The 23361-nt window shown below is 44.1% G+C and overlaps 1 protein-coding gene across 1 annotated transcript; it reads left to right on the top strand.

Annotated features, from left to right (window-relative positions):
• Positions 1–1456: 1456 nt before the first annotated feature.
• LOC127582305 (tigger transposable element-derived protein 1-like) lies at positions 1457–22843 on the top strand. Its single transcript, XM_052037484.1, is given in 9 exon segments — positions 1457–1509; positions 9956–10176; positions 14695–14843; positions 15980–16115; positions 17236–17330; positions 18323–18431; positions 21314–21693; positions 21696–21939; positions 21942–22843. Coding segments are annotated over 9 exon segments (2289 nt in total).
• The last annotated feature ends 518 nt before the right edge of the window (positions 22844–23361 follow it).

Below are 23361 nucleotides of genomic sequence, written 5' to 3'. Positions count from 1 at the left end.
AGATGCTTCTGGCTCTTCTGCTAGTTGACTGGGAGAATTTTCCAAGGTCTCTATGGGTTCTATGGGAGCGGTGTCTGCCTCCTCTGCTGGTTCTGGGGAAGCAGTGTCTGCTTCCTCTGCTGGTTCTGTGGGAGCTGTATCCGCCTCTTCTGCTGGTTCTGTGGGAGCTGTGTCTGCCTTTTCTGCTGGTTCTGTGTCTGCCTTTTCTGCTGGTTCTGTGGGAGCTGTGTCTGCCTCTTCTGCTGATTCTGCGGGAGCTGTGTCTGCCTCTTCTGCTGATTCTGCGGGAGCTGTGTCTGCCTCCTTTGCTGGTTCTATGGGAGCTGTGTCTGCCTCTTCTGCTGGTTCTGCAGGAGCTGTGTCTGCCTCCTCTGCTGGTTCAGGGGAAGCCACATCAGGCTCCTCTGCTGGTTCGGTGGGAGCTGTGTCGATCTGTTCTGCTGCTTCATTGAGAACTGTGTCAGTCTGCTCTGTTGATTCTGCTGGAGCAGTGTCAGTATCCTCTGCTGGTTCTGTGGGAGCTGTGTCAGCCTGCTCTGCTGGCTCAGTGGGTTCTATCTCCTGCTGATCTTGTTCTGGAGCTGTTGCTAATTCACCTTCCTTCAGTTTCTTACAAGGGCAGTAGGTCAAAGTTATCATCTCACATGGACATTGTGGCTGAAATCCTGGTATTGGCGACTTTGTGGTGTCTGGGCAGATCGATGACCCAAAGGCAAACCCTCCAGTTGCTCGCAGGCAATGTCTTAGATCACGCGTCACACAGTAATCCGGGGCCTGAATGGTTACTGCCTGCTGGTCTTCAGGGGCCTGAGCTGTTGCTGTTCCTTGGCCATCCTGGGCAGCTTCCTCTTGGCCTCCCTGGCTGGCTGGCTGTGCTCCCTGGGCCTGCTCAGCCACTTTGCCTGTGGCAGCTGCTGATGAGGGCCCCGCTCCAGTTCCTTGACGGGCTTCTTCCAGAGCTCTCTGCTCTGCTGGGGATGGGATGTGTGTCCCCACACACTCCAGGCCAGCCTGTGCCATTGCCCTCGCCTCATACTGAGCAAGAAGGGTTAGAAAGGCTTGGCTGCCATGAGGGAAATACTTCTCCTTCATGAAACGGTGGCGAGGTGGATGAATGGGAGCTTTCTTGCCATAGGCTGGCTTGTGGGATATTGGATAGCCCATGTTATACTGGCCTACGGTCACCGGTGTTACTTTGAGGAAACGGCCGTGGCTATCTACACCTACTTTTGGCCAGTGGGACCGGAACGGGATTGAAGAGCCCATCATTTTTCCTGCACAAACAGTGTTCTTTGATATCAAGCAGCAAGTTGAGGATCTGCTGACTGGTAGTGGTGCCAATGCTGTTGTCATGGACACTGTCAGCTGGTTGCTTAGTAACTACTTGACACTGACAGTAGGAAAGGGGTTGTGCCCCTGAGTCTCCAAGAGTTAGTAACATACCTACATTAGGAGGATGACTACAAAGAAACACCATCTCTTCACTCCAGAACCACATTATATACCTGGGTAAGTGACTTGCTCAGACTATTAATAGAAGTGTGTCCTTGTTGAATAAAACAAGAAACTATATCGTTACACCTTGACACTGAGTTAGTCTATCAAAGCTACCTGACCTTGCTGAGTATTTCCTACATTTTCTGTTTATATTTCAGATTTCCATCATCTGCGGTGTTTTGCCATCAGTCCACTGCACCTTCTCTCCAGTGCCCATCACTGCCCCTGTCTTGGTCCATCTTATTGCTGGGGCCTCCTACCTACCCTTGTCTCCTGCAGACATGATGACTTATACACTCAGCTGGACTCTCTTTACATCCTTCTCTAAATTCCGCTCATCCAAAGCCTTCAGCTTGTATGCTCTTCTGCACATGTCAACTGGCACCGACTCTCTCCCCTGACACTTACTTGAGGTTAAATATCTTCATGGCCTCTTCCTCTCCATCTCAGTCCTACCTCAATGCACAGAAGAATGTTAGTTCAGACCTCCTGTACCCCCTCCATTCTCTCCCTCACACCACTGCCATCCTCAGGTGATTACGTGTTGAGTTCTGGAATTCCCTTCCTGGACTTTTCTCTCTCTCTCTGCGTCCTCTGAAAATCACACCTCTTTGGTTCAGATTATGGTCAGCACCCTACCCCCCTCACCCCATGACTCCCCCACCCCTCTAAATGTCTTCTTTGATTATGCTCCTGCGTAAAATGCTGGAATGTACTTCTCTTCCTCTCAGCTTCTCAAAACCTCAGCACTGGGACTTTGTTATCGGATAGTTTGCTTCCCAATATTTCTTCCTTCAGGAAGCATTAGGATTGGAAATTGGCCATTCTTCTCTTAAATATGTACAATTTTAAATGCTGTTTGTGCTATTCAATACATATAACTATTAGTGATGTAATATATACCACACAGTGCATTTACTCTGTGTGTGTGTGTGTGTGTGTGTGTGTGTGTGTGTGTGTGTGTGTGTGTGTGTGTGTGTGTCTATGCGCAAGCACATCATTGAATGAGTATCTATTCATGGTTATGTGTACTTTTCAGTGTATATACTGATTTGGGAGAGTGCGTAACATTGAGTTTGTATATTTACCAGGCTATGTGTGTGCCCGGCAGGTTAAAGGCAGCTGGGAGCTGACGGAGGTTGCGTGATGTGAAACTGAGTGCTATCACCATTGGTTTTCGGGTGATGAGATAAAGGAGGGTGGCAAGGATACTTACTTAGTGGGGGTGCCAGCAGTACTGCTTCAGGAGTGGGAGCTCATTTCAGATTCTTGGGCTCTAACTGCTTAGGAACTGTGCTAGTACGGCCCACCCAGCTGGCCTGGAGTGGAGGGGCATTTGGGAGGGTAGTATGTACAACAATGCCAGGGCTCCAAAGGCGAGGAGGGATAAATTTTACCTGTCATGTGACTTCAAAACTCATAATTTTGGCATTGTGGAAGGGGAGAAACCTGAGTCACATGTGGAACTCTGAGGAAGATAAGTCTGACTTTGAGGAGGGGAGATTGAAGGGCCACAGGGGCCATTGTGATGGTGCTGGTGTTTGTGACACCGTTTGTGATATTGCTGCTATTAACATGTTTTAGCCCAGGGCTGCATTGATGTTTATATTTCAGATATCCATCTTCTGCAGTTTTCCTCTCTCTGATTCTTTGGTTGATTATTGTATAGCCAGTGTAGATGGATCTGCAAAGCAGCACCTGAAGGCTGGCCACATGCACCTGGACTGCCCAGCTTGATTACTGTCACCCACTTTTGTTGGTAACCATTGGAGCGTGAACTGTTTCAGGGTTTGCACTGGGGAACTTTAGGGAGATGAAAATCATATGGTCGGGAGCTGGACAAAGCCAGTCTCTCCACTCCTCTGGGAGATGAAGCTGTGGGTGTTAAACAGTGCATCCCCTGACAGCTGCCCTCTTCTTCCTGCCCTCTCTCCCTGCCCTCTTCCTCCTCCCCTCTCCCCCTGCCCCTCTCCTGGCTCAGCCTCACAGCCCCCAGGTTCCAGGTCTCCTTGCCGTTCCTCCTCTGGCACCAGCTGCTGTTCATGAGGTTGAGCAGCGTGCAGCCCATCGCGAAGTCTCCACATCTGCTGGGAACGGTAGGTCACCCCAGGACTTAGTAAACCAATGGATGTTACTATAATCCTTCAGGGTTTTGGTGCTTCCTCAAGTTCTTTACAGTTGCTAAATCTACTGAGGAAAGATGTGTTTCCATATAACACTTTTCACAATGCCCCAAAGCATTTCACAATAAATGCAGTAGATTCACCTGTATAATATAGGTAACACAGCAGCCAACAGCATTTCCCACAAACTGCAATGTGATAATGGTGAGATAAGGTGTTTCAGTAATGTTGAGTGAGGGATAAATTTTCACCAGGATACACGAGAACACAAGAACACATGCAGGAATAGGCCATGTGGCCTCTCAAGGCTGCTCCACTATTTAATAAGACCTTGGCTGACCTGACCCTGGATTCAGCTCCACTTTCCTGCCTGTTCCCCATGACACATCCTTCCCGAGAGTCTAGAAATCTGTTCCCCCCCACCCCACCCCCTCGTCCCCCCACTGACTAACTTCAATGATTCTGTCACCACAGCTCTGGAGGAGATAATTCCAAAGATTCACAATTCACAACCCTCTGAGAGAAGAAATTCCTCCTTATCACCATCTTAAATTATCCTGAGGCCATGCTGGCTAATTCTGGATACTCCATCAGATTAAACATCTACTCAGCATCCACCCTGTAAACCCCATCAGAATCTTACATTTTTAAATAAAGTTACCTTCTAAACTCAGATTATAGACCCAGTCTGCTCAATCTTTCCTACTAAATGAATGCTCTCATTCCAGAAACCAACCCAATAAACAGCCTCCAATACAAGTACATAGCTCCATAATTAAGATGAAAATTTGTACACAGAACTCCTGGGGTGGTGGTACCAATGCTCCGCGCAGGTGCTGAAAGATTCCCTTACTTTTATATTCTACCCCGTTTGCAGGTGTACTGGCATCCTCACTTTCTGTTTTCACAAACAAGGAGACACCCCCAACCCCACCTCCCCACCAAACCCTCGGTACAGCAGCATCCTGTACTGTCTCTCCATTCCAACAAGATTCTGCATTTCTATTCTTCCTCCCAAAGTGGATAATGTCACATTTTCCCACATTATACTACATCTGCCATCTTTCTGCCCCTTCACTTCACCTATCTATATCCCTTTGCAGACTCGTCATGTCCTCCTCACAACCTGTTTTCCCACCTATGTTTGTATTGTCAGCAAATCTCAACACAATATGTCCTTCAGCTGAGCCATAAATGTAGACTGAAAATTGCTGAGGTACCAACACTGTGACAACCCATTTGGTGCAATCCATCTATGTGAAAATGACCCTAATTTTCTATTTCTGTTATTATATTACCTTCCCTACTATGATCTCTTACACAGAGTAACCTTCATTATGGCTCTATATCAAATGCTTTTCAGGAATCCGAATACACTGAATCTACCATTTTCCAATGTTCATCTATTGGTTACATGCTCAAAAAAGCCACAGAGTCATAGAGCACAGAAACAGGCCCTTTGGCCCATCATGTCCATGCTGACCATCATGTCCCCATCTCTACTTAACCTATTTTCCTGCACTTGGTCTGTAGCCTTCTGAGCCTTGGCAATTCAAATGCTCATCCAGATGTTTCCTAAATGTTGTGAGAGTTCCTGTCTCCATCACCTTCTCAGGTAGTGTCTTCCAGATTGCAACCTCTGGGTGAAAAAATTCTTCTCAGATCCTCTCTAGACCTCTTACTCACCTCTCACTCCTTACCCTTAACCTTCAAGTTTTAGACACCTCCTGCTATCATTGCTCTCTATGCCCCTTTGTATACCCCTATCAAGTCTCCCCTCAGCCTTCTCCATTTCAAGGAAAACAAGCCTAGCCTATTTGTCTCTTCTCACAACTGAAACACTCCATCCCAGGCAACATTCTGGTGAATCTCCTCTGCACCCTCTCCACCGCAATCACATCCTTCCTATAATATGACATCCAGAAGTGTACAATATATTCCAGTTTGGCCAAGCCAATGTTTTATTTCTCTGCTCTTATATTCTAAGCAAATATCCTCTTCGCCTTCTTCACCATCCTATCTCCCTGTTCTGACATTCCTGGACTTGTACATTAAGGCTCCTCTGTTCCTCAATAGTCCCTGTGTACGTCCTTCCCTTATTTATCTCCCAAAGTACATCACTCATACTTATCAGGATTAAATTCTATCTGCCATTACGCTACCCATCTTATGAACTGATCAATATCACCCTGTAGCCTCCTTTTAAATTTTTAAATTAAAGTGACTTTAAAATCTTCTGAATTTGTCATTGTTTCACTTTCCTCATAACATAGGAGGCCCTTCAGCCCTTCCAGACTATCAGCTCTTGGAGCAGTCCCATTCCCCCTGCTATTTCTTCATGTACCCATCAACTACACCTGTTTCTTCTGCCACAAGGGGTAACTCACACTGACCAATGAACCTACCAGCCAGCCCATCTTTGGGATTTAGGAGGAAATCAGAGCAGCTGGAGAAAAGCCATGCGGTCACAGGGAGAATATGCACACTCCACACAGGTAGCACCAGAGATCAGGGCCGAACCCGAGTCTCGGGACCTGAGAGGCTCCAGTATTACTTGCTATGCCACTGCAATAGCCTATTTGTCTAATGTGATTTTCCTTTCATGAAACCATGTTGAATCTGTTTAATTATATAACAATTTTCTAAGTACCCTGTTACCTCTTCCATATTAGTAGTTTCCAACATTTTCCCAAAAGCAGATATTGCCAGGGATAACTTGCCAACACTTTTTCAAATTGTTCCTGCAATTAAACACATTAGCAGGCAGCATGAAGTAGGAAGTAATGGCACAGGTTAGTCCTGACTGTAAAGCTCACGGCCATATTCAAAAGCTACTGAATTCATTTAGGTGCAAATACATTGGAGTCAGTGTGTACCATTGAACGTACACATTTGAAAGAGGCTGGTGCATCATCCAGTGTGAATATCCATTGTGGGCTGTGTGTGCAGTTAAGTGTGCTCATATGATAACTTCAGTGCATCATAAAGTGCATACCTATTTTAGACTGCATATACCACTGAGTGTCATCTATTAGACTCTATGCATACCATTGATTAAAAACATGAGAAACAGAAGAAGGAGGTGGCCATCCAGCCCCTCATGCCTGCTCCTCATTCTTTAAGACCATGGTTTTTGCTGCAGTACCACTTTCCTGCACTAATCCCATATCCATTAATTCCCCTAACATTTAAAAACCTATTGAGATATATAATTTGGGACTATGCTTACCATTCAGTTTATATATTAAATAGGCTATACATACCATTCAGTATGTTTATATTATGATCTGTGTGCACCATTCAATGATTAGCAATAATGAGTTGTAACATATTGTTCAGTGTGCATATATTATGGGATGTGCGTACCACATTGTTTATATCTGCTATGGACTGTATGTACTGTTCAATGTGTATACATTGTGGGCTATGTGTGTCGTTCTGTGTACGTCTATCATAAGTTATGTTCAGATGATTACGTTAGGGTTGTGAGTAACATTCATTGTAAATGTATCGGGACTGTGTATACTTATCAGTGTGTGCGTACGCACTGGGATGGCTTGGTGGCATGGTGGTTAGACCTACTGCCTAAGGTCCAGCAATCCTGGTTTGATCCTGACCTCTGGTGCAATCGCTGTGAAGCTTGCATCTTCTGCCTGTGACCCTGTGGATTTCCTTTGAGTGCTCTGGTTTCCTCCCACATCCCTAAGACATGCTGGTTGCTATTTTAATAATGACGATGGAAGAGGAAAACTGGCATTAGTGTAAATGGGTGCTTGATTGTTGGCATGGATGCAGTGGGCTCACCCTCCACACATTCTCCACTCTCCCTGCGCACACCAACCCCACTCACTGTGCACATGGTCACCTCCGCTCTCCCTGTGCAAACTAACCCCATTTACTGTGCACACACTCATCTTCATAGACATCTTGGTGTCCTCACTTATCAAAATTCTCTCTTGCGGTGGGGAAAGGGGGAGGCCAGATTTCCACATCTTTCTGGGTGAAGAAAATCCTGCTGCCAGCACCCCTGAATGAGCAACCTCCAATTCTAATGTTATGCCCCTTTGTAGACGTTAGAATAGTTTCTCTTCATCCACCCTCACAAATCCTTCAGATATCTTAATTACCTCCATTCGATCACTTTGAGTGACTTCCAGCCTAGTCAATGGGACCTGCCCCAATAACCTAATGCTGCAAGCCCCAGTAATATGCTGGTGATTCCATGCAGCACGCCTTCAAAGCCCTGTATATCCTTCCTGAAGAACAGTGCAGTGCCTTGAACGGGATCCAATCAAAGCCTTATACAACCAGCATTAAGTTTTAGCCCTTTGTACTTCTTCCTCTTAAGTTGAAGGACAGATTTCCTCACCCAAAGGATGACCACTCAGTTTTCTCATCCCTCACAGTCTTTACTTAACAGGCTACATCCCTCAAAAGTTATTCAACTTTGGTGGGAGCTACTACAAGGAGACCCTTGAGTCAGGACTGGATTTACAGAGATGCCAGATGGAATACATGCAGATACAGGCCCTTCGGCCCACCTTGTGTATGCCGACTATCATGCCACTCTACAGTAATCCCACTTGCCTGCATTAATTCCATATCCCTCTATGCCTTGCTCATCCAAATACCCAAACAGATGCCTCTTAAATGTTGTTACTGTTCCTTCCTCCACCACCTCCTCTGGCAGCTCATTCCATATACCAACTACTCTATGTGTGACAAATTTCCCCTTCAGATTCCCTTTAAACCTCTTCCCTCTCACTTTAAACCTATCCCTTTAGACACCCCTACCGTGGAGAGCAGACACTGGCTATGCTCTCTCTCTATGCCTCTCATAATTTTACATACCTCTATCATGTCACCTTTCAGCCTCCTTTGCTCCAGTGAAATAGACCTAGCCTTTTCAATCTCTCCTTATAACTCAGGCCCTCCAATCCAGGCCATATCCTTGTGAAGGTTTTCTGCACCATTCCTAGCTTAATCACATCTTTCCTGTAGTATGGCAACCAGAACTGCACACAATACTCCAACTATGGCCTAACCAATATTTTGTACAACTGTAACATGACATCCCTAATCTTGTACTCGCCGCCTCGGCCAATGAAGGCAAGCATGCCAAATGCCTTCTTCACCCTCCTGGCTACCTGTGTTGCCACTTTTTGGCAACTATGTGTTTGTACCCCCAGGTCTCTCTGTTCAACAACACTCCCCAGCTCCTTACATTCACTGTGTATATCCTGCTTGGCGTGTCCTAATGTTTTGGTCCCTTACACATCAGGGCAAGCCAAAAGCAAACAACTTTTAACCTTTGCATTAAGGAAAAAGAAATCAAAAGCTTTAATTTTTGGAGCTTTAGTCAAATCATAATTCTATTTCTATATGTTTCCATAATGAGGACGGCTTGCAACACCAAGCACTGTGCTTGTTATTCTTCCACCCTCCATGGCCTAACTTGCACTGCTTGTACTGAGTAAGGCATCTGGCTGCTTTTCCAATGAATTCCTAGAATGACTCAGATGACATTTCCTCACAATCCATTCTTGGAACATCAGGGTAAAAGAGTAAGGAAGATTAATGCACAAGAACTGTAGAGTTCCCTATTTTTTTGGATCTCCACACTGTGTGCTAGCATTACGTAAGGTGTTAAAAAAAATCATATCTACTCAGAAATATAGACCACAAATCATGTTCTGAGGGGTTGGGAAGTGAGGGGAAAGGGGAGGAGCATAGGTAATGGGAAGAAATGAGAATTACAGGCCATCTGGATTCCCCCGTCCCTTCAGCATCACATTCTAACAAGTCACTGCTAACCAATACAGGGACACTTTTGCTCTGGGTGACAAATACAAGTCACTGGGTTTGTTTTTCTTTAAGTGCAGGAGGCTGAGGGGGACCTGATTAAGTTATATATAATTATAAGGGGCATAGATAGGACTGAAGGCTACAAGGAAAGTTCTCCCCAGAGCAGAGGTGTCTGAGACTTGAAGACATAGGTTTAGAGTAAGAGGTAGAAGGCTTAGAGGAGATCTGAAGAATTTTTCCATGAAGAAGGTGGTTGGAATCTGGACCACACTGCCTGAGTGGATGGGGAGAGGCAGCTACTACTCTTACAACATTTAAGAAGTATCCAGACAAGCACTTGAATCACAAGGCATAGAAGGCTACAGACCATGTGCTGGTAAATGGGATTAGTAAAATGGGTAGTTGACGACTGGTTATTAACATGGTAGACCAAAGGGACTGTTTATTTGCCCTGTACTTCTAGAACTCTGTAGTTCAGGAGCTGTTTTCTGCAGGCTGTGAAATGACATTTATTTTTGTCTCCCATCCAGATATGGAGGATACTCCCAGACATTCCCATTCCGGTTTGGCAAGACTTATGGAAAGACTACTCACGATATCCTGAAGGACCCTAAAAAGTCAAAAGCTGACCAATCCATCCTGTCACCAATGACTGGACCTCCAGATGAGTGTCTTCCAGAATATGAAGAATACTGTATGCCTGATGTGTCAGACCAGATCCATCCACAGAAACTTATTCCAGGTTACACTGGTGAGTCGCACCTGACAGAACAGAGATGCAATGCTTGACGATGCTCCACAGCTCTGGGTCATCAATAGTTGCTCAATCTTCCCAGACACCTAATTCTTCTCCTCTCAGTTAGTAAGCAATGATGAACAATTGCCACCAGACCCTCCTTCCCTTAGGTGGGTTTAACAGTAGGTGACAGACAACAGAACAAAAAACTAGATGTTGGTGCAAAAATATTAACCCCAGTCTGACAGGCTGAGGGGTAGAAAGGGATGGAAGTTCAGCAATCTGAAACTTGATCCAATCTGCTTTAAAACCCAGAACTACATCTCACTTATCCCGTACTCACTAGTCCTGTTCACACTTGCCTGGTGCACACATACCCTGTACACATCTACCGTATATTCTCATCTGGTTGCACATATTACTACCAACCTTTGTCTACCCGTCCCTCATACTACCATATACAAGCAATCTTTCCTTTTCCCTCTCAGTCCTGATTCAGGGTCTCGACCTGAAACATAGACTTACACCTTTTGTCTGCACAGATGCTGCTTGACCCACTGAATTCTTCTAGCATTCTGTTTTTAGTTCCAGATTCCAGCATCTGCAGTCTCCTGTGTTTGCTCTGAACACATTCACTTCCACTCATAGTATACCAGGTTGCCCATACACTCACCAAGTACACATTCAGCTTCATTACCACTGTATACTGCCAGGTAGCTGCAGGCCAGTGAGTCTTACATTAGTGGTGGGGAAATTATTGGAGAAAATTCTAAGCGACAGAGTTTATTCACATTTGGAAAAGCAGGACAGATTAGGGAGAGTCAGGATTGCTTTGTGCAGGGGAATTCCTGATTCACTAATTTGATTGTGTTTTTGATGAGGTATTAAAGGAGATTAATGAAGGCAGGGTGGTAAATGTTATCTAAATGGATTTTAGTAAGACATTTGACAAGGTCCCACACAAATAGGCTGATCGACATGGGATCCAAGGCAAGCTGGTTAATTGGATCCAAAATTGGCTTAGTGATATGAGGCAGAAGGTGATGGTGGAAGGATGCTTTTCTGATTGGAAGTCTGTGACCAGTGGTGTACTGCAGGGATCATTGATGCGTGTGTGATATATAGTAATGACTTGCATGTGAGCGCAGGAGGTATGATTAATAAGTTTACAGATGACTCAAAAATTGGTGGTGCTCTGAAGAGCAAGGAAAGTTGTCTAAGGCTACAGCAGGAAATAGATCAGATGGAAAGCTGAGTGGAGATTGGGCAGATGGAAGTTAATCCCAGCAATTGCAAGATGATACATTTTCTGAAGTCAAATGGAGGTAGTACATACACAGTAAATGGTAGTGTACTAAGGAATGTTGATGTACAGAGAGACCTAGGGGTTCAAGTCCATAGTTCCCTGAAAGTGGCAACATGGGTTGATAGGGTGGTGAAGAAGGCAGACGGCATGTTTTCCTTTATAAATTGGGGCATAGAATAGAGTCAGGTGTAATGTTGCAACCCTACAAAACACTGGTTAGGTTGCACTTGGAGTGTGCGGTTCTGGTTACCACACTATAAGAAGGATGTGATTGCACTGGAGAGAGTGCAGAGGAGATTCCCCAGGATATTGCCAGAACTGGAAGACTTCAGTTATCGGTAGAGATTGGATGGGCTGGGCCTGTTTTCCCTGGAGTGAAGTTGGGGGGGGGGCGTGGGGGAACCTGATAGAGGTATATAAAATTATGAGAGGCAGAGATAGGGTAGATAATCAAAATCTTTTTCCCATGGTAGGGGTATCAAAAACGAGAGCATAGGTTTAAGGTGAGAGGAAGGAGATTTAAAGGGGATCTGAAGGGAAAGTGTTTCCACCACCTCCTCTGGTAGCATACTCCAGATATCAACCACTCTCTACAAAACTTTCCCTTCAGATCCCCTTTAAATCTCCTTCCTCTCACAATGATACAATCACTATGTTAAAGAGACATTTAGACAGACACTTAAATAGGGAAAGCGTAGAAGGATATGGTCCTAATGTGGGCACATGGGATTAGTGTAGGTGGACAAAAGGGTCGGCATGGACGTGAGGGCTGAAGGGCCTGTTTCTGTGCTGTACAACTCTATGACCGTCACCCACACACTCACTATATACATATCACCTTGTACACTGTGCAAACTCACCTCCACTCACACTGCACACAGTCACTTTCTATATGCTCACTTCCCACACTCACCTGTACACACACACATTGTATACACTTGCATCCTTTCACACTGTATATGCTCAGTCTACACACTCGCACTGTACACAGCTGCCTTGAACACACTCACTCTGTACACTCCTACATATTAATTATGCTCAAATTGTGATATCCTTGCCCTCTACACATTTGCCTTGTACACATTCACCTCCCCTTACACTGTAGATGGTAACTTCCTATAACTCACCCTGTATGCACACAGCCTGTACAGATACATTCTGTAGACACACATCTCCACTCACCCTGTACACACACATACTGCACACATACACCTCCATTCACCCTGTACGTGCTCACCTTGTATACACTCATCCTGCCCAGACACGCTCAGTACACATTGTCCTGTACACAGTCAATTCTACACACTGTCTCTGTAAAACTCAACCTGTTCACATGTACATTGCACTCACTCACCTCCATTCATGCTGCACACATTCAGTCTGTCCGCATCCTGTCGGTGTTCAAGGGGGCCTGAGTGTCCCTGTACACAAGTCACTGAAAGCCAACATGCAAGTGGAGCAAGTGATTAGGAAGGCAAATAGTATGTTGGCCTTTATTATGAGAGGATTTGAATATAGGAGGAAAACTATCTTACTGTGACAGCTGGAGTACTGTGTACAGTTCTGGTCTTCTTATTTAAAAAAGATTATACTTGCCATGAGAGACTGCAGGAAAGATTAATTAAACTGGTTCCTGGTAAGAGGTATGCTATTTGAGGAGAGGATGATAGACTGGGCTTTATTCTTTTATTTATCTTTTACTGTCTTTTTATTGTATTTTTTTAATCCTATTTGAGCTTAGAAGAATGAGATCTCATTGAAGCTTACGGGGCTCAGCTCTCTGCATGCAGGGAGGATGTTTCCTCTGCTTGAAGGATCTGGAAGCAGGAGTCACAGTCTCTGAATAAGGGGTGAACCATTTATGACTTGAAGAGAAATATCTTCAATATGTAACCCTCTGTCCCTGTAGGGTTGTGGAGTTCACAAAACAGAGACTGATAGATTTCTGAACATTCTGTGAATTGGGGGACATGGGGATGATGCTGGAAATAGGCACTGAGGTAGGTCAGCCATGATCTTCAAGACAGGCAAAGCAGGCTCAAGAGACTAAATGACCCACTGCTGCTCCTATTTCTTATCTTTAATGGCCTTACCCTGCACATACTTCACCCTGTACAGACTCACTGGCACTGTAGAAACTCACTTACCTTGTACACAATCACCTCAACACATTTGCCCCAAATATGCCTACACACACTCAAATCCACTTACCTTGTACACGCACACCTCTATTTGTCCTGTACATACATCTTCATACCACCTGTACACACCCAGATTCACCTCCATCCCTGGACACTTACACTTCCACCCTGTACACTTTTCTCTCAATCCCTGAATACCTTCTCCACCCTGTACATCATCTCTACCCCTGACCGCTCTACCTCCATCACCTTTACCTCAGTACATTCACTAATCTCACCTTGCACACACTCATCCCCGCTCACCCTGCACGCAGTCACTACACTCATCTTGAACACACTCACCTCCACTCACCTGCCAGACTGATCCTTAGCTGAACATATTTACACCAAACACATTCTGCCACGTTCATCCACAACTCACTTTGCACTCACCCTCTACACATTCTCCACTCTCCCTGTGCACACTAACCCCACTCACACTGCGCCACTCACCCTACGCACACTAACCCCACTCATTGTGCACACGGTCACCTCTGCTCTCCCTGTGCAAACTAACCCCATTTACTGTGCACACACTCATCTTCATAGACATCTTGGTGTCCTCACTTATCAAAATTCTCTCTTGCAGTGGGGAAAGGGGGAGGCCAGATTTCCACATCTTTCTGGGTGAAGAAAATCCTGCTGCCAGCACCCCTGAACGAGCAACCTCCAATTCTAATGTCATGCCTCTTTGTAGATATTAGAATAGCTTCTCTTCATCCACCCTCACAAATTCTTCAAATATTTTAATTACCTCCATTCGATCACTTTGAGTGACTTCCAGCCTAGTCAATGGGACCTGACCCAATAACCTAATGCTGCAAGCCCCAGTAATGTGCTAGTGATTCCATGCAGCACACCTTCAAAGCCCTGTATATCCTCTTGAAGAACAGTGCACAACACTGAAAGCAGTGACTTGAATGGGGTCCAAACAAAGCTTTATACAACTGCAGCATAAATCTTAGCCCTTTGCAGATTTCCTCATCTAAAGGATGGAGCAGTGATGACCACTCAGTTTTCTCATCCCTCACGGTCTTTACTTAACAGGCTACATCCCTCAAAAGTTATTCAACTTTGGTGGGAGCTACTACAAGGAGACCCTCGAGTCAGGACTGGATTTACGGAGACGCCAGATGGAATACATGCAAAAACTTAAAGAGCCTGTGCTCATAACCTATGTGGATGGGAGAAGAAAGGTAAGCACTGTGGGATGCCTGGGGAAGCAGCAAAGCTCATCCTTTCCACTTACCTTGTCAGCTGCACTGCTGCATGGGCTGTGGAAGAAGTGCTTTGACCTTTCATAAAACATTATAGAGGACAACTTGAATTCAACCGAATGGGATAAATATTTAATTATGGAGATTAATTGAAGAGACCTGGGTCCAATTCCAGGTATGACTGAGAGAATCAATGCCTCCTTAGCTACAGGAGTCCAAGGTGAAGTGAGTTTAAGCAACCATGGTTTACCTGCTGCTGGACAGGGCCAACAGTGGGAGACTAATTCCTAAGCCCAATGAAAATGGAGAAGCATCACATCACTTCTTCCAAGATTGAGGCTACAGGCCACTGTTGGGGCTGCTGCAGAGTTTTAGGCTGTAACTATACATTCTATACCTAACCTGGATGTGCTTGAGGCTGGCACAAGGTGGCTGAAATCAGAAGGTGGTGTATCCCCAATATCTCATCCAGATTAGCATTAAAGTACATAGGAAAATGTATTACACTACAGTAAAGGATAAACACTCTGATATGAAAACATTGGCTGTGGGGCCTTCTATACAGGGGAGCACCAATACAAGAACATAAAAAATATAGTTGTACTAAGCTATTTTGCCCCACAAGCCTGCTCTGGCATTCAGCAAGATCATGGATGACTTTCTACATCATAACTACTTTCCTGCCCTGTCCCCACATCCTTGATTCATCTAGTACCCAGAAACCCATCAAACTCTATTTGAATGCAATCAATGACTGAGCCTCTGCAGCCCTCCAGGATAGAGAATTCCTAAGACTAACCACCCCCTGTAAAGAAATTTCTCTCCATCTCTGTCCTAAGTGACCTACTCTTTATTGTGAGACTATGGTCCCTAGTTCTAAACTGCTCAGCCAAGGAAAACACCCTCCCTATATCCACCCTGTTGAGCCCTTGAAGAATTTTGTATGATTAATGTTCACACTTGATCTGCAGAACAGGGAGAGGGGCAACAGAAAAGCACAGTGATCAATTGCATCCACAGTCACCTCTGCACAGAGGGAGTGAGCACTGACACTCACATCTGTAATGTAGATGAGAAGTTAGTTCTGCCTAATGAGGTGACTTTCCCTTCCGTAGTTGGTGGCTGCCAATGAGAACAGGCCACTGAAACCTGTAGCTGCAAATGTGGATCCAATAACCTGGACTCATCTATACAAGGACAAGCACCTTTTTGCCACCCAACCTTCTGAACTCCAGAGGAGGGGTATCTCAGGTAGGTGAAAGGAGCAATCTTGAAAAAGCACTTAGATGGAAAGGTGACAAGTCCACAATAACCAGAGCATATTCCTTGGAATATGTGAAACAGTTACATTCCAGTTAAAGCAACAAGCAAATTTTCATGCTTATGTTTAAACATAATCAAATCACATTGCATGATTTAAACCTAGTCCAATGTGATTTAATTCAAGTGAGCTGAAAGACCTGAGAGGACCTTTTTCACCCAAATGGTGATCGGTGGAATTATTTCTTAGGAAGGAAACTGGAGTGGAGAACAGTAAATATGTAAAGGGTAACTACCTGTGTTTCTGATGACAGGGGTATCAACAGTGGATAGTTAGGTTTGAGGGATAGGGTTAGAGATGAACAGACACTTTGAAGTAATAGTAGGTAGCTGGTGGGTGAGGTTGAAGGTAAATAGGTGGGTTTGAGGGACATAGTGATGGGGAGGAGCTGTGGATTGTTGGAGGGTAGGAGAGGCTGTGGGATGGGAGGTGGGTAGGAGAGGCTGTGGGATGGTGAGGGGGTTGGGTAGGATTTTGTTGAATCTGATGGTCCATTAAAATGTCATTGTTTATTTTAGCATCAAATAGCTGAGTTCCATGTTCAAGCTGAATTATGGGTTATATTCTGATGATGCAAGAAAAAAATTAATTTTAACACAACATTCGTATTACCAGTAAGACTGTAATCCACTGGAGAAGGACCATGGACTATAATCCATAGGAGAGGGGCCAGGGAAGTAATCCACGGGAAGGAGAGTGCAGGAAATGTAATGCATAGAGGAAGAGGCAGGGGGTGTAATGCACAGGTGGAGGGGTCAGAGAGTGTAATTCCACAGAAGACAGAGGCAGAGTATGTAACCAACAGGAAGAGGGGGAGGGGGCAGAGGATGTAATCCATACAAGAGGGGCTAGAGAACGTAATCCATGAGGAAGGCTGGTAAGGCATCAATGAACCCTGTGTCTGTATAAGTACCAGTACAATATACCATGGGTTTCAGTATCATACCTGAGTATCCTGACTCCTCTGTAGTGGACAGGAGGACATGCAGTGCAAGGGGCAGGACATTCTGTACAGTTTCAATATATTCTTTCTTTTTTTGCTTGGTGTAGGTTACACTGGATTTATTCCACGTATTTCCAATGAATTTGCACATCCTTACCAAGAACGGGTGAAAAATGCCATGGACAAGTTTCAGCGCAAACAGGTGAATGCAATTTTCTTACAGAGGTTTTAAACATATGAATTAGGAGCAGACAAAGGCCACTTGGTCCTTCAAACTTGCTCTTCTATTTAATAAGATCATGGCTGATCTGATGTAACCTTAACCTTGCATTCCTTTCACCACCGTGCTTAGGCCTCAACTCAAAAGTCGATTGGGCACATTGTCTTGGAAATTCTGATCCTACATTGGCTTTAAAAAAAGTAGATATTTTTCAGCTATTCAGAAGACAGTATTTCTGACATAGTGTCACCTCCAAAGCAAAGAAGGTGTGAGCTTGGAGGCACGGGCAGAAGGTTGGGAAGGGGTTGGGGCATTTCAAATTTTAGAGTTTGAGTTGTCAAATTAATCTGACCCATCATGGGTAAAGGTACCAGCTTGTAGGTCCTGCAGTCTGCAGGGGTGCCTGGTTGCAATAGTTTCTTATCCAGTCATTGAACCAGAGCCCACTCCCTGGGTATAGTGGTTTTATGTCCAGGAGAAATTCAACCTCTTCTGTGCAGCACCTGAACCACTAGAAGCAGAGGCTTGGAAGCTTAATACAATAACCACATGACTTCTGATCAAATGCACTGGGACAGATTCCTACATTTAGAGACACTTGGTAAGCAAACCACAGGCTGAAATTGAAGAGTTCCCCTACTCCTCTCTAACTGGAGAAGCATGCTGGGCCCAGAATCACTCAATTGGTTTCCAGACAAGTTTGGGACAATCTGGATATCCAGAGCTGAAGAGGCTGAATTTGTGGGACCTAGTGTAGGAGTATTCCAGCTCTTCTCAGGTTCATTTAGATGCCTGCTGCTCTGCAGCTATTCTGACACCAGTGGACCCCCAATAAAATGGTTCAAGCAACGAGGGACCCATCGGGGGTGCCTCGGCCATGCCACGATGGATATAAGTGACATGCCAATAATGGGAAAGGTGAGCCAGGCCCTGAAAGATTTGCCCTGATTACGATTCCTTTTTTCCCTTATCAGTACTTTGTAAGGAACAAGCTCAGAGGCTACCGTGAAGATGATCCTCAACCTAATAGTAAAATTTACCTTAACAAACCGCTGGTTCCGAACTATGGAGGTCATGTGCCAGGTATGTTCTGTTTATGACTGTACAGCCACTGTGCACACCTTCTCTATGCAGCCCACTTATGTATTCACTGCTTCCTGGCTTCTCACAGAACACTTACTGAAGATGCATGTACACTTACTGAATTTCATGCAATTGACAGAAGTTTTATGGAGGAGCTTTTCTAAAATAGCTGTATTGTGCTGGCCACTTGAAGCTGAACACAGGCCATCAGCTATGCTTGTATAAAACTAAATTTCTTTCCAAGTTACTTGACACGATTTGATGAACTCCTCTTGCCAAACAAGTTGCAAGAGACTGAAGAAAATTGGAACTGCAGTAGGCCATTAGACCTCTGATTAACCCGTCAGCCAAATAATTCATGCCTGATCAGCCTCAGTCCCATTTCCCTTATTGCTTTGCCTAAAATTTATCAATTTCAGTTGCAGAAGTTTCAGTTGACCCAACCTCCTACCTCAAAAGAGTTTGGGGAAGGAGTTCCAAGTTGTCACTGTTATTTGTGTGAAAAAGTCCTGAAAGTTCCAGATCTAATTTTATACCTACTTGTTCTGGTCTTCTCCATCAGAGGAAAGAGTTCTCTCTGCCAAACCTGTTATCTCAACCTGGTAACTGTTAAAAAATCTGAGGTTAGACCACTTTTCTCATTGGTCTTCCATCCTCCACTGGCTATTTTTGCAACCATGCCATTGATCATCAGCTCCAGATGATGCCACAGAATACAAATTGAATCCACTTGGGGACAAATATTGACATCATGAAGTTTGTTTCTAGCACCTAAAGCAGACTTAAACCCTTATGGTCTGGAAATTTAGTTGCCTATTTAAATATCTGCATGGAGGCTCAAAGCAGATTGTCTCCGTGTGGAAGCACCAGTCACAATGCTTTCCCCATGAGAACACATTAAGTTCTTGCATGCCTGTTGAAACTAACTTGGGCTAACTGATGCCATCCCAGTTCCCCGTTTCACATACATGGATCTCAACAACCTTGCAGAAGAGGTAGACCCCTGACAACAGATCCAGCACATTTGGGAGACCCAAGAAGCCTCTAGGGGCAAAATGAAACAAAGTGGGAAAAGATAAGTTATGGAGGTGTATGCCTCAAGTAGTATTCCAAGGACGCGACACCACTGTCAGAAAATATTTACCTCAAACACCTGCTCAACTTTGGTGGAAACACCAACAAAATCCATCTACCAACAACTGCACTACGTTGTTCACATAACAACCACTGTGCCAACAATAACACATTCACCTCTAAAGCAGTTTGTAATTCAACAATAGCAAGGATACCATGCACAGATCTAGCTATACACTTAGTTACACGTTTCTACCTTCCTTGCAAAAAGTGACATACAGTCAGACTACAGCAACAGACTGGTGAGGACCCCTACTGTGTCCACAGAAGAAGAGGTGCTAGTGATCATGGGTTCAGTCACAAGACTGCTAGTAAACGGTGCAGGATCAGAGATAATTGAGGATGATGACACCCAATCCTTTTTCTCATATCCCATCTCTCCCCCACCTCAGGATGTATTCTAAGATTCAGATAGTTCACTCCCACATGCACCCTCCCTCTTGTCACAAAACATGTCAGTGAATTCCATTTGTTTTATGTCATCAGATCACTTTTGGATCCAACTTTTCATTGACAAAATGGGGGAAAAATTCTGATGCACAGAATTAATTTTCATTTAGATAGGCATGGATTAATCAAGGACAAAAGCATAGATTTACTAATGGAAGGAGGGGCATGTCTGACTAATACCATAATTTTTAAGGACGTAACATTTAATGAAGTTAGTTCTTTTGATGTAGTCTACGTGAATTTTAGCAAGATGTTTGTCAAGGTTTGACATAGCACACTGGACATTAAAGTCCATGGCATCCAGTGAGAAATGGAAAGTTGGATCTAAAATTGATTTAGCGACAAAATATAGGTATTTGTTGGCATGTTTTGTGATAAGAAGACTACTTCCAATGATGCAGATGGAATCAAATGTGGAGAGGTACCTTAATGCATTTGAGGAGGACAAAGTGAAGGAAATACACCATAAATAAGAGAGTACTGAGAAGTGCAGAGCAACAGAGAGACTTTGGATTGCATGCCCACAGATACTTCAAGATGTCTGGACAGGCAGATAAGGTCATTAGAAAAAAATAGAAGATACTTTATTATTCAAGCCATAGGTATAGAACAGCAAGGCTGTGCTGGAAATGATACTGTCTCTAGTTCCTGGTCACATTACAATATATTTATACGAGGAATTCAAAGGAAATTTCTGAGGATTGTAAAGTTTTAGCTGTGAGGAAACAATGGATAGATTGGGCTTTCTCTTGGAACAGGAGGCTGAGGGATTAATAATTGATTTACATAAAATTACATCATGCTTGAATAAATTGTGAAGAGCTATTTCCCTTAGCAGGGATATTAACAACCAGCATCATAGATTTAGAATTGGTAAGAGGATCAGAGGGGTACAGGAAGTCCCCGACTTAAGAATGCCCGCTTATGAACATCCGTACTTACGAACCAACCCCCGCAAAGCCTAATATTTTTTAAAAAATTGAGTTACACACAATGGTTCGTACTAACGAACGGGCGGACTACTTTGTGCGACGCTCAAAACGCTGTATGTTTTAAGCGGTTCGTCGGCCCATAATCATGGCTTCAAAGCATAAATCTCGTGCAAGTGATGGTGATGCATCGAAAAAAAGGAAAACGATCACGATTGAAACAAAAGTAGAAATAATAGTGTTCAGAGAGAGGTGAAACGCCAACAAACATTGGAAAAGCATTAGGCTACAGTTGGTCAACGATTGGGACAATTATAAAGGACAAGGGGAGAGTAATGGAGTATGTAAAAGGCTCTGTCCCAATGAAAGTGACAATTATCACTAAGCAACACAGTGGTTTAATTATCGAAATGGAAAAACTATTGGTAATTTGGTTAGAGGATCAAAATCAGTGTAATATTCCTATTAGCCTTGGCTTAGTGCAAGAAAAGGCTCAAAGCCTTTTCAGTGATTTAAAGGCTGCACGTGCAGCAAGTGAAGGTGCTTGTGATGAAGAATTTGTTGTGAGTAGGGGTTGGTTCAACCGTTTCAAAGGGATGGTAAATTTACACAATATCAAAGTGCAAGGTGAAGCTGAAGCAGCAAGTGCCGACGTAAGTGCTGCGAGAGAGTTTCCTGAAATGTTCAAAAATATTATTGAGGAGGGAGGTTATGTGCCTGAGCAAATATTTAATGTAGACGAGACTGGCTCTTTTTTGGAAAAAAAATGCCTGAAAGGACATACATTTCAAAAGAGGAAAAAACTGCTCCAGGGCGTAAGGCATCCAAGGATAGGCTAACGTTATTGCTTGGTGGTAATGTATCTGGGGATTTCAAGCTTAAGCCTATGCTTGTGTATCACTCCCTAAATCCAAGGGCACTTAGACGAATCGTCAAGGCATTTCTTCCAGTTATTTGGAAGGCAAACACAAAGGCTTGGTTAACAAAAGCTCTCTTCGAAGATGGTTCCTGAACTTTTTTGTTCCTGCTGCTGAATGTTATTGCTTGGCTAAGAAGATTCCTTTCAAAATTCTCCTTGTGCTTGACAACGCCGCCGGACATCCAAGCACTTTAGATGACCTTCACCCCAATGTAAAGGTCGTCTTTTTACAACCCAACACCACATCACTACTTCAGCCAATGGATCAGGGAATCATAGCCTCCTTTAAGGCTTACTATTTACGCCGGACCTTCTCACAAGCAGTCAGGGCTACCCAAGATGATGAAATGACCTTAAAGGAGTTCTGGAGCAATTACAACATCTACGATGGCATCAAAAACATTGCAGATTCTTGGGAGGAAGTGAAGAAAACCAACATGAAAGGAGTCTGGAACAAATTGTGCCCCCAATTTGCAGATGGTTTTAAAGAGTTTACAGCTGAGGACATTGCCGAAGCCAGGCAAGCTGTGGTTGATATTGGTAATAATCAACTGCATTTAGACATTAATGAAGGTGATGTCTTAGACTTGCTTGAATCCCACGCCGAAGAACTGACCAATGAGGACCTTATGGAGCTGGAGCAGCAGATGATAGCATTTGAGGAAGAAGGCTGGGACCAAGAAACCCCAGAACCCAAGAAGTTTTCGACTAAGGAGTTAGCTGAAGCCTTTCGTCTCATTGAAGCAGGGATGACAAAGTTAGAGGAGCAAGATCCTAACGCAGAGAGGTTCAACAAAGTTTACCGGATAGTTACCGACAGCCTCAGCTGCTACAAGGCCACTTATAATGGGAAAAAGAAAAGCTCTGTTCAAGCCACCCTTGATGTTTACTTTAAGAAATTGACTTCAGAAGTTAACCTTCACTCTACAGCAGCAGTATCAATCCCTGACTCTCCAGCACCAGGCCCATCATCCAATTAATAAAGTCATTTAATTCTAAACAGTTTAAGAAATGTTTCCTTAATGCTTTTTATACCTATACACACACACACATCCTCTCTCTCAATTATAAACATTTGACTAATTGACACTAGATGTGAACTGTACGTAACTGTTCCAACTTACATACAAATTCGAATTACGAACAGACTCAAAAACGGAACTCGTTCGTAATCTGGGGACTTCCTGTATTACAAAGATACATTCATCTGGAAGTGTTGGGGATCTGGAAGACACAGCTTGAAAGGATGGCAGAGGTAAATTTGGATATACACTTGAGGTGTTATATTCTGCAAGACTACAAGAGCTGAAAAGTGGAATTAGGCTGAAAAACCCTTATTCAGCTGTCAGGCATATTGGGTCAAATGGCCTCCCTCAGTCATCTGCCATTGGGAAAATGCTAGAAACCATAATTGAGGCAATAACAGGGCATAACTGAGCAGAGTTAACATGAATTTATGGAAGAGTAATCATGTTTGATTGCATTGATTCCATGTTTG

Source organism: Pristis pectinata, chromosome 23 (genome assembly GCF_009764475.1).
Source record: "Pristis pectinata isolate sPriPec2 chromosome 23, sPriPec2.1.pri, whole genome shotgun sequence".
NCBI lineage: Eukaryota > Metazoa > Chordata > Chondrichthyes > Rhinopristiformes > Pristidae > Pristis > Pristis pectinata.
The sequence above is the reverse complement of the archived record's forward strand: the minus strand, read 5'-3'. Positions and strand labels throughout refer to the sequence as shown.